General features: G+C 37.1%; 1 protein-coding gene across 12 annotated transcripts in view; it reads left to right on the forward strand.

Annotated features, from left to right (window-relative positions):
• PIEZO2 (piezo type mechanosensitive ion channel component 2) overlaps window positions 1–12,119 on the forward strand; it is a 313,781-nt gene that overhangs the window by 262,803 nt on the left and 38,859 nt on the right. For 7 of the 12 annotated variants that reach the window (XM_040586706.1, XM_040586711.1, XM_040586710.1 and 4 more), the window contains 5 exons: window positions 282–353; window positions 4,228–4,331; window positions 6,384–6,482; window positions 8,902–9,010; window positions 10,694–10,759. In XM_040586706.1, coding sequence (XP_040442640.1) covers window positions 282–353; window positions 4,228–4,331; window positions 6,384–6,482; window positions 8,902–9,010; window positions 10,694–10,759 — 450 coding nt within the window. The remainder of the gene's footprint in view (window positions 1–281; window positions 354–4,227; window positions 4,332–6,383; window positions 6,483–8,901; window positions 9,011–10,693; window positions 10,760–12,119) is intronic. The other 5 variants (XM_040586713.1, XM_040586715.1, XM_040586714.1 and 2 more) reach the window with 1 other exon arrangement.

Genomic DNA, 12,119 nt, shown 5'->3' on the forward strand with positions numbered 1-12,119 from the left:
TCGAAATTACAGTCAACTGTGACTGAATGTTTTAAAACAGAAGCCTGAACTTTTTAGCTCTTTTAGAGTGTAATGCTGTTTTAACTGCTGCATAAACCAGAATATTTCTGGTAGTGTTCATGCTTTTGAACGAATTTTAATATTGAATGTATTCAGTAGATCTGACATCTGATGTGCTCATAAAATTTTAGCTCTTTTGAGAGAAATTAAAAATTATTAATCAGTGTAAGAAACATGTTTCTGATTTTATAAAATTAATATTTGGACATATTTTATTTTAGGAGAAGCAGACAAAGAGAAAGCCAAGGGCAAAAAAAAGCTGTGGTGGCGGCCTTGGGTTGATCATGCTTCCAGTAGGTTTTCTCAATCATCTTACAAATATGTGGATTTAACCCTTATATCCTTGACCAGAATGAAGGCATTCCCATGACCTGTTTGTTTTATGCCTGATTTTATGATTGTGACTTGATAGAAGGCTTGTTTTTTTCAACATATGATTTCTACTTCCAAATCTTCAAGGAGTCGGTTTAATCGTATTTTGAACTTCTCTGTGTTGGAAGTGTAGCTAGCTCATGATACTTTGGGCATTCTTAGAAAAATACCGCATCAGATAAACATGTACCAAAAAAGAATCTATTTTGGCCTCAAAAGTCTCAATTCTCCCCTATCGCAAAGCACAATATATTTTAAAATGTGAAGTTGCAGGTTTGGCAAAGCATTCTATGGTCAGTCATCATTTCTTCTTCATATACACACATCATACATCCTTTTTTATGGTTCATCAGTCATTCTGCTGTCAACTGTAGAAATCTGAGTACCACACTAAGGCATCAAGACTATTCCTGGGACTAGGATGTGTAGAGCTCAGATGAATATCTTTGATCACACTTTAATGTACTGTTTATGCCAGTTGTTTTTTATTTCCATTTTTTTGTGTTTATCTGAAAGCAAAAAAATCTTCAGCCTTGAGCACAAGAAATTATTAGACTGTATCATGTGTATAATTTCTGCATTATGATATTTTGTTTGTAGCCCAGTCCAGGCATGCAGTAGAGTTCTTCCCTATGTTATGGATTGGGTAAAGCAAGAAAACTGAGCCAACTGCAGTCTCAAATCAGGCATTCTTCTATTGTGTCTTTATTGAAGGCGATCAGACATGAACTATTTAATAACCTCTGAAGATTTAAAAAATACTCAAATGTATAGCGCTGATCAGAGTTAAATATGAATATCTATATTGTGCCTGGTCATTTAGTTTAAAAGAATTACTCCAAGTGATACTTTTATACATCTACATAGTGCTTCGTTTACCTATGTGTATTTGTTTATAACTCCAACATATATATTTACCAACAGCACTTAACAGAATGTCATATGCTTAATTCTATCAAGTCACAAGTAAACCGTGCCTCTATTTTTATTTTCCTAAAGGGCACACTGCCACTTTAGAGAGACCTATCCCTTTTCAAAAGTCTCAGGAAAATAAACTTTTGCCCTGTAGTTTCCTTAAGAACAACAATGACAAAACAGTTCAACACTATAATTTGCAAGTTTTTACTTGAATTTCAGTAGAATTTCAGGCTATGGTGATTTTGAAGGAATGGGATATGGTCTCTTGGTTTTTCACCACTGGTTTTGTAATAAGAACCGCTCAAAGAGAGACATTGACTTTGCCTTTTACTTATTTCACCCTCATTATTTAATATTCTTAGGTGACAACTTGCATTTTGGTATTTAAACAGTGAGCATTCTTGAAATTATTTATTGCAATAATGCAAAACCTTGTGGGAAACATCGCAGACCCTGATCCTGCAAACAGTGGTTGCCGGCCATGTGGCTTGCATCCACACTTGCTGAAGCATGGCACTGACAGTAGGTGTTTACAGGCATAGAAAGTGGAAATAGACTTATATTCCCCATCCATCCTTTTCAAAACACTGTGCTGTAACTGCAGCATTCTGCCACACGTGGATGTTCATCTCAGTAAATGGGTTTGTGACTGTATATTTGTATATATTGAAGTCATTCAAGTTTGAAGTTTTATGCCAATTCTGATTTTTATTGTTATTTCATACCACTTGTTATAATTTTATTATACAGAAAGATGCATCATTTTGTATGTCATAGGAATTAAAACACAGTCATGAATTTGGGTCTGAGCAGGACAGTTGGGAAAGTGCAGGTTTCCTCATTGACGCCCACTTACACTCTCCCTTGCTGGGAAGTATGGTTCCTCCTGTGTTTGTGGATTACTTACGGAGCCCCACAAAGATCAGCAGTAGTTAGGGCCACATGCTTTGAGGTCCTCAGCTTCTCCTGGGGCACAGAGTTGTTCCTGATGTAGTGCAAAAGATGGTGCTCACAGCTGTCCTGGGTAACGCTTTTCCTCTGAGCAGAAGCAAATGATAAGATTATTCTGATTTCTCCTGTGTGACTCCCCTTCTGCCTCCTCCATCTCATCCCACAAGGAAAGCCTGCAAGTCCCTTTTCTCAGTAGAGAAAGTCACTCTTTGCAGTAGGAGAGAGGTCCCCAAGTCCAGTCTGTCCAGGAATTACCTTACTAATAAAATCTGGTCTCTTTAGCAGTCCCTGTAGGAGACTAACACGCTTCTTATTCCATTTTAATGTCTGCAAGAATGCATTATTGCTATTCAATCATACCTCCCTCTTTAGTTGTAAAAGAGACAACTGCTACATTGTACTGTCCTCTCAGATAGACTTCAACCTAAAAACTCTGGAGGGAGATCATTATAAATTTGTTTTCTGCCAGCTCAGGCATTCCAAGTCTGACTGGGTGCTACTCTGAACCTTTAGGGAACTGCACTGCAGTAGAGGTTTCCTCTAGATGTCTGACCTTATCCTGCTGATCTTCTGTGTGGACAATTTCTGTTGCTGACTACAAGATATTTTTTTATAAAAGAGAACTGCAGACTAGTGTTCTTAAGACAGTTGTCTCTTTAATGCATTTTAGATGGGCATTCTTAGAAGGCCCTGTACCAAATAATTAATTTGCTTGATCCAATAAATATCAAAACTTTCTTTTCCCCTCAGTTCAGCAGTCAGAACTGCTGAAGTGGACTCTCTGTCCCTCTGCAGGGAGTTCATTGATGTTAAAAGTCATAGCTAGGCACATGAGGACAAAATTCCCTCTGTGAGGGAGTTTTAGATGCTGAAGTTATGATCCAATAGAGTTCTGGCAAATTTCAGTCTGCTTACCCTGAGGTTTCCACGGTAGTTATGTGTGGTCATCTGTGCACAGGGGATCTGTGGAGAATTCAAGGTATGATTGAATTAAAGCAATTGTTACTTTCCCAGAAACTTATAATGAGGGTTAAATATAATTTTCAATATAAATTTGTATTGCTCCCTATATCCGGATTGTGTGATGTTTCATCTAAGGAACTGTTCCTTTAAATATTTCAGCTTAAATGTGGAAATTATTTACCAGTTTTCACTGCTGAACATAATGCTGTGATTTTGATTTTTCACTTGCTCATTACCTTATTTTTCATTTCTTTTGTTTCCCTTGTTTGTTCATGTAGGCCTTTTACCATCTGAGAAATAAAAACATTGCTTCTGTTCAAGGATATAAGGCCTAGCTGATTCACTGTGCATCTTTACTGTATTGAGGTTTCAGAATCTTTCTGAATCCATGGGCAAAAAATTAAAACTCATTTGCAATGAAGTTAATAGAATCCAAGTAATTTATTTTAAACAAACCAAGGTTTTCCATTACCTCATCAAAGCTTAAATGTTTGAAGAAAGCGTTAACTAATACCATCCAGTTCCATAGTTTAAAGGATGCCTCAGCATTTTAAAGAGAAGTTTGTTATTTTTTGTCCAGTGGTACTGTTCCTGTAAATTCATTTACTTACCTGCTGGGCTTTTTTTACTCCCTCAAATAACCATCAGTTCCCAAAAAATTATGACTTAACTGCCGGTTTTTTCTCAAAAATATAACCTAGTAACTTGATATGCTTCAGGCTTTTTCTTTACACTTTCTTCTCATGGTGACATTTTCCTTAGTTCTTGTATATTTCTCATTAATGCCCAAAGTATCGCAGACTAACACCAGATAAATTGCCTGAGACTTTTTCATCTCTTGCTTCTCTGTTTTCACCTCTCCTGGTTATGAATTTTTAAATGACTAGCTGGCTGTTCATAGGTCTTGTGGCAGTTAAGAATAGAACTTTTCAGAAAAATAAGAAAATATTTTGTTTCACTTAGTGGTCAGAAGTGGAAATTATTATTTGTTTGAGACGGATAGCGAAGAGGAAGAGGAAGAGGAGAAAAAAGAAGAGGAAGAACCTCGGAAAAAATCTGCATTTCAGGTACTTTATGGTAATTTGCTTTCTAGGTGACATCTGGAAAAAAATGTAGGCTTCTCATAACACAGGCATATATGTTAAAGCAGCCAGGACATCTAAAGTAGACCTGAAAAGTACTGAAAATTAAATTTCTTGCCAACTTCAAATTCAGTTGGCCTGTTTTAAGTATTGCCAGATTCCTACAGGAACTATATTAAGATCGTATTCTCATTCACTTATGTCTGAGGAAAACAAAAATACAATAGCTAAGAATCTGAGATTTATTTTTTCTGCACTGCAATAAAGACAAATGAAGATGCTGACTCGCCTCTGGCACTGCTGTACAATACCTCAGTGGTTTTCTGGGTTTGAGTAATGTTATCATTCCATAAAGGAATGATCCCAAAAGTAAGCAACTTTTCATGGAAAAGAATGCATACCTTAAAAAAAATATTTTTTTTTATTATTGATCCTAGTGGACCAGAGAAATGTATCCTTGGGTTGTAAAGACTTTAATATTTAAAATTACAAAAGGAGACCACATCACTTTCTCTCCTTTCTTTTTAAGGATTAACATATAACATGTTATAGTTAATATGTTTGCATTTTAAGTGACAGGCTATGTTGAAGTAAAAGGAGATATTGTAATGTTAAAAAGATAGCTGAAGTTTCCTAGCTGCTTTCCTACACATGGACTGGTTGATGTTAGACAGTACCATGTATTGAATCCACAGGCTTAAATGAAGAACTTGGGTGAAGAAGTTAGTGAAATACTCATATGTATGAGTTTGCTTTAATCTTCAGAAGATTAAAATTTTACTTGTTGAAGAGTTTTCAGACACAGCACAGAACTTTTTCAGGTTTGTAACTTTAAAAGTTTAAGCAACCAGGTAGCTTTTTGTAGATGAGTATTCCCATCTAGGTGCAAACTCATGTCACTGCAGAACTGGTCCATTACTGAAAGCCTGACCCAAGCAAGAGCAAGAAACTGCCTCCATGCTCTTTGATTCCTTGTACCAATAGCTTTTAAACAAAGCTTCCCAGACTAGTTCAATTCAGTTAGTAATATTTTATTTAGTTCATTGATACATTGTGCCTTTAGATTATATACTTATATTACATTACCAACTGATTACATTTGTTAAACTGCCTGGGAAAATTTTTTCTTGACCTTAAAAAAGACAAAACAATTCTGGATTGAAAACAATGTGATAAGTAAGTGTTATTTTCTCTTATTACACTAATTTTTTGTATATTTTGCATTTAACTCACCTTGGACCATAAAAATGGCTCATGAATTTCTAGGTCATTTTTCTCTCTGGTTTTCATGCAGGTATAGAGGAAAGTTTGCATTCTTGTTTCTCCTGATTTTTTAAAAAATGGGTGACAACATTTTGCTCAGATGTGCTGGTGCCAAGCACTGAGATTTTAAAGAGTTCTAAACCAGAGGTCAGAAGCTAATAAGAATTTTTTCATTTACTGTGGGTTTTGGGGTTTTTGTTTGGTTGGTCTTATTTTTTAAGGCTCAGTCCTGAAACTATTAATCTGAGGCTGGAGGATCTGGTCTTTATTTCAAAATTCTAGTCAGATGTTCTGTATAGGTGGCCAGCTCTGCAGTATGTGCAATATGAAGATGTTGGATTGCTTTATATAGGAGGGGAGTTGTACAGAACAGGAAATCAGTTTTGTTTATGAAAAACTTGTCCTTCATTGGTCATCATACGTATTTCGTCTTCCATCACCTTGCACATAGTCTTAATAAAAGTATTAGCAAACTGAACTTATTTGTTGTAGAGCCTGCTAAAGATATTTTTAATTGTTGATTTTTATGTTAATGTTAATTGTGTGCAATAGTCACTTCAAGAGTTAACGGAGATTTTATTTATTAGAGAATGCAGGCAGTTTAGAATCATCTTAATAAAATTTTATTGTGAACATCACAAATTATCTTTTTTCATATTGAAGTCTATGAATATGATTTTGTTCTTAATAATCTAGGTACCATAATTCAGTTATACTTTTTATTAATATTTTCTTGTTTTCTACTAATTGCTCTTGCTTTGTCCTTCTTTATAGAGAGCTATTGGGAAATTTGCTTCAGCCATTTTAGCCTTGCCAAAGTCTGTTATTAAACTACCCAAAACTATTCTTCAGTATTTAATCAAAGCAGCAAAGGTACTTGACATTTTGCGAATACTCAGTATGTGACCCATCCCATAGTTCCTAATGTAATGTATTACTTTGTCCTCGTCTGCATTTTCCTCTTACATGAATGATTAAAAGGAGTAATGACAGCCAAAGCTTCATTCCTAGTAAATGCAATGCATTTCATACTTCTGGAGTCGTTAACCCACACAAAAAGTGATCTATGTTTTTTCAAGTACAACCCCAGAGAGAAAATGCAGACCCAAATTCTCATTTTCTTCTGATACTGCTATAGAAGATGGTCACATCAAGTTGCATGTATCTTATGGACACCGTGGTAATTGATCTCAGAAAGCTGGTAAAATGTTTGTAAAACACACATTCTGCTCCAAAGCCCTTTTTAGCTCTCTACTTTTCTGGCCTTCATCATCATAAAACCGCTTTGTGCATCTTCTTTCTTGTCCTCCTTGGGTACATTTAACATTTACTACTTTTGAGAGCACGGTGTAGCATTTTACACTCCATATATGTAACAGATTACTCACAAGAAGTGAGCATTACACACTGAGCTTACCAGCTCCAAAGCCTAAAAGATACTACATTTAAAGTTTGTCCAGTGGTAAAAATCTAAGTAATACATATGTATGCACTCAGTCAGCTCTTAAAAATATCCAATGCTTAGTGTAATGTAAGTAGTTACATTAAGTTTATTAATCAAATGCCTTTTTTTTTTTCATTCTTACCTTCTACCCTCTCTAATTTCTTTATTCACTCTATGACTGTGGCTATCATACAGCTAACTGTTCAACAGCAGGTGTTGACAGTTTCTGCCTTTCAGTAATACAGTATTAGTTCACTTAAGGATCACCATTCCCCCTGACCACCTTCATTAGAAAACACCTATTACAAATCGAAAAGAAACCAGTGCCTCTGATCCCACACATTTTCTTATGTGGTGCTTGCTTTGAACAAGTCAGACATACAAAAGTAGATGTACAGACCTTGAGAGATTTGGAAGAGGACCTTCTTATCATCAGTACCAAAATAATTGCCTCTTCATTTTTGTATACATTCACAAAGCAGAACCAAGTATTATTCCCTTTTAAAGTCATTTAAAGTCAGTTTGACAGTTCAAAAAAAAAAAAATCCTTTAATATTCCAAAGCAATTTGTGTATGCAAATTTTAAAAATATCAATAAACCAAACAGAAATTTTACCATTCTGTCCTATGAGGGGCAGTTCCAGCTTCACTGAGATACGCGTGTGTTGCCGTCATTGTCTGCATGTTTGTCTTGTGAATTAATAGACCTGTTTTATTTTCACCCTCATGCCTGCATCTGTGTGATTCCCTGCCCTGTCTCTGTTACCAGCCTGTGTTGCTTAGAAATAGAAGACAATGCAGTGCCAATTGAAGATGATTACCATTTTTCAATAAAAACTATAAAAGGAACAAAAGAACATCTTTTGTCCTAAAGAGTTGTGGAGAGGATAATTTATTGTTATTCACATGTTATGTCGTATAGGGAAAGAAGATATGAGTGTTACTGCTTTTATTTTGTAACCTTCCTTCACAGCTTGAGCAGAACTATTCAAAAAGTTACTTTTGGGTAAATGCCCCCCCCCCCCCCCCCCCCCCCCCCCCCCCCCGCCACTGCTATAACAAAGATAAATATTTTGGGCCACTTCCATGCTTCAGGTAGTCATACAAGTTAGCAGACTGTTGATCTCAGTGAGTGCTGTGAGCAGGATTTGGCCCCCTAAAATCCCCTTGATATATATAGGTAAGTATTACTGTCTTCATTTTACAACTGTGAAAATTGTACCAGAAGGATTCATAACTGACTTACATGAAGGAACAAAGGGAGCCACTGTCAAAATCAGGATGAAATTTGAGGAATTCCTGACTGCCAGGTTGGGACTGTGCATAGATAACACGTCTGTAAACGTTCCACTGGGATCTGCAGAGGGAAAAAAAATACCTAAAGTATGAAAACTGTGCAAGTACAAATACCTGTACTGAGATATCACTACATCTTTTGATGCTTTAGTTAGTTGGTTGCAGCACTTTCTTTTAGTTTCCATTAATCTGCATCTTGCCTGTAAAATGATAATGTAGAAATACAGAATTAAATGGAGAGATTCAGGTGAGGTAGCCCATATGCACAACAGAGTATTAATTCCCAAAGTTCAGAGCATGAATTTTTGTGGGTTCTAATGAAACTTGGTTCACCCACAAATGTTTTCACATTTGGTTTTATGCTAACAAAAATAGCACATGAAAACTCAGCAGATCTGCAGGGGAGGTGTTTGATTTGGGATTCAAAATATTTCCTGACCCCTACAGATCTGAACGAGTTTACTCAAACTATATAGTCCTGCTTGTGGCTTATTCTGTGGCTTACTCTCAAAACATGAAGAACCTTGAAATAAATGAGTTTGTTCCTTCCAGTTTGTTTATCAGGCCTGGATTACTGACCCCAAAACAGCACTACGACAGAGGCGCAAAGAGAAGAAAAGTTTTGGGAAAGAGAAGCGAAGGCGAAAAGGATCTGGGGATGGTAGGTAGACTTCAGTGTTTTTAAAAATACAGTGTTCACTAGACTGCCTGTTGTTCCTGGTAGTGAAAGGCGGCTGAGCTTTAGAGGGCAAGTGCTCTCAGTTCTGGCTAAAAAGTGGAAAATTTACTTTTGGCTGGCTGTTTCTCCCAGCACCAGCCCATGAGAAGGCCAGCCAGAGCTGTGGTCTTCTGTTCTACAGAACAGACCCTGGGGGAGATAAAAGAGAAGAGGGGCTATGTGTGTTTTCCGTGGAGGTTCAAGACATGCACCCAGAACTTTTGCCAAATACAAAGACTCAACACATTGCAGAAAACATCAGCTACATGAAAGCATTTGTGGGAATACTTGCAAGAGAAAGCCATAACCCTGTAAAGGTATAACCTTATAAACCAAATAACCTGGTAGTGAGCAACGTTCCTGCAGAATATGGGAGTGTAAATGCCAAGTATTTGGTCAGTATCAGGCAGAGGTAGGACATTACTTTTCACTCCCTCACCTTATGAAAATTTTTATCTTACTCCTAGGTTTTTCTAGGGTTGCTCAAAGTCCCTCATTTTGATGACAAATTCATGTGTGTTCCCAGAGAAAGTTTTGTATGAGACAGACTCAGGTTTTGTGTTGAAGGACTATTTCATGAGAAAGTTCCTGAAAAGCCATAGTTTGAGTGGAGCTGTAAGAGAAATTCAATGAAATAGCCACATATCACTTCTTTTTGCCATATGTCCTATATTAATCCCTAATGAAGCTTGAGTTGGAATTTGGGGAAAGATATCAAGAAATGTTTTTCACTTTCCATGCTCACTGAGGAGCCCAAATATCCATGAACCTCTAAATTCACAGTCAATTCAGCAGGTAGCAAAAGGAAAACATACAGATTTTAATACAGTTTTGCTGGCACTGTAAAATCACTCATGCCTTTAAAAAAAATCAGTTTATAATTGGGTCATATCTCTTTACCTTTTTCTTCCTTTTTTAAACAAGAAAAAATAGAAATTCAGAAGCCTTTCTGGTTGGTATAGATGGGGGAAGAGAGGGGCTCATTCAGGCTGAATCAGCTGGACTTCTCCATTTGTCGTCTTCACCCATTGAAAAGAGGGAGCTTTACAATTTGACTGCTGCCACTGAAGTCATAACTGCAGTTACTGGGTATTAGGTAGAAGGAGAGTAATTTGTCTGTTCTTCAGTTCTGCCTGTAGCTCTACATCACTCTTCTGCTGCAGGCCTACATAAAAGCAAGTGGTAGTTTCAAACCAGCTCTGCTGCCTCATTTCAACTCGAAGATCCCACTCATTCATTTGGGTTTGCTGGGTCAGAGGCAGGCGATCAGAGCACTGGTCTGGTTGCCCTTTGCAGAAGCTGGAGAAATGAGCTCGAGTGTGAGCCAGTGAAAGGTGAGGCTGAGAAATTGCCTGGGCTCATGCCAACAGATGATCTTGCTCAGCACCCTGCGTAGCAGAAAATGCCACTGCAAATCACAAGAGAAGGGTGGTCATTCGTGAACATCTTTGCTGACAGGGTTGTCCCCTCATTGAATCCTTTAGAAATGGAAATGTGATTTCTGTTTAGTGGTAGGTGAGGAACTAGCCACTAGTGTTTAGTAACTGTCCCATTTTCTAGCCTGAATGGCATTTACATCCACATTTCTATAAGTATCCTTACTGTTTCATGCATTGTTTTTGATAGGTGGTACTGATGCGGACTGTGAAGACAGTGAAGAGGAACCTATCAAGAAGAAATCTGATGGACCAGGTATGAAGGCAGAAAGAGGTTTTCTCTGCTGTTAAAATGCAGTTGAGACCAGTGGTGTAAGCAGTGCATCACAGAGAGCATTGCTGTGATCCCAGGCTTGCATAAAAGCCACAGAATGAACTCTAAGCTGAGAACTTGCTAACTACATTCAGGTTTTTAATTGCCAGATTTATAAGTCCTGAGCATAGGAGCTTCTACATCTGGACTATTAGCTACTGCGCTGATTCTCTACACACTAGTAAATACGCCTGCAGGCTCAGACTTGATCACTTGCTGTATATTCTCCTCATAGAACAACTTACGCCTAAGCTTAGCTTCCAGTCCTGATTGCATACAGCCCTGTTAAAATCTCCATTGATGTTGAATGTCTGTAATGTTATTATTGGCACAAAGACCTTGTGGTTTTTTCAGTGTGTTTTAGCAAGGTTAGTATAAATGCTTTTGCCTGGTACTCACCCATTCAGCAAGGTGCAATACTTTCCTCTCAAAAAATGGGATTTTCCAGATCTTACCCATTCTCATTCATAATCAGACTTAAGGATGCTCTGTACAATAGAAGAAATGCCAGCAGTTTGCAAGATCTTGCCCATATTGGAAGTTTTCCTACAAAGAAGTGTAATAGATCATAAATCTAAGCTTGGCTCTTTGTTTCTAACTGGAGTAAAAGAAGAAAAGAGACTCTTCTCTTAAGTAAGTCGTCATCATGGCTTGCCTTGAGTGAGACCTCGTCTTCAAAAGCTGTTTTTCTTCTCTATTTAAAATTCATTACCACAGTTCCAATTAGAATTGTATCGCTAAGTGAACCACAGGATAGAAGGTGTTACAAAGACATGGGAGATGTCATTTCTTTCTCACAGGAGCAGTGGTCTCAAATAAGCAAGTTACATTGCTGTGGGGTTTTTTTTGGTGGGGTTTTGGGGACTTTTTTGTTTGTTACTGGTGGTGCACCTGCGTTAAAACACTGAGTTGAATCACTGAAACACATCTCTAGGGAAATACTACAGAAGCTTGGTGCTACACAGAATTTAGGGAAAGAAAAGGAGGTTTATACTTAATTTGCATTGGAAATAGTCAATTTAAGGTGCTTTATATTTTGATTGAAATAATTCAGTCATTCCTAGGTAAAATTTGTTAGATTGTTGAAAAAAATCAGATGGTAATAGTTAGTGAAGCATTATTACCATTATTAACCTTAGATCAAATCCTGTCTCACACTCCCAGGCAGAGAGGAGTCTTTTCTGCATTTGACCCTTTAAGTTAGAATAACAATGTGCAGAAAATAAATATTTGTTTCCCTTTTTGAAGATGTTTAGATGCAATTGATCCCCAAAAGATTATTTTTAAAAAGTTTTTGAGAACA

The sequence above is a fragment of the Falco naumanni genome, chromosome 3, assembly GCF_017639655.2.
Source record: "Falco naumanni isolate bFalNau1 chromosome 3, bFalNau1.pat, whole genome shotgun sequence".
NCBI classification, from domain to species: domain Eukaryota; kingdom Metazoa; phylum Chordata; class Aves; order Falconiformes; family Falconidae; genus Falco; species Falco naumanni.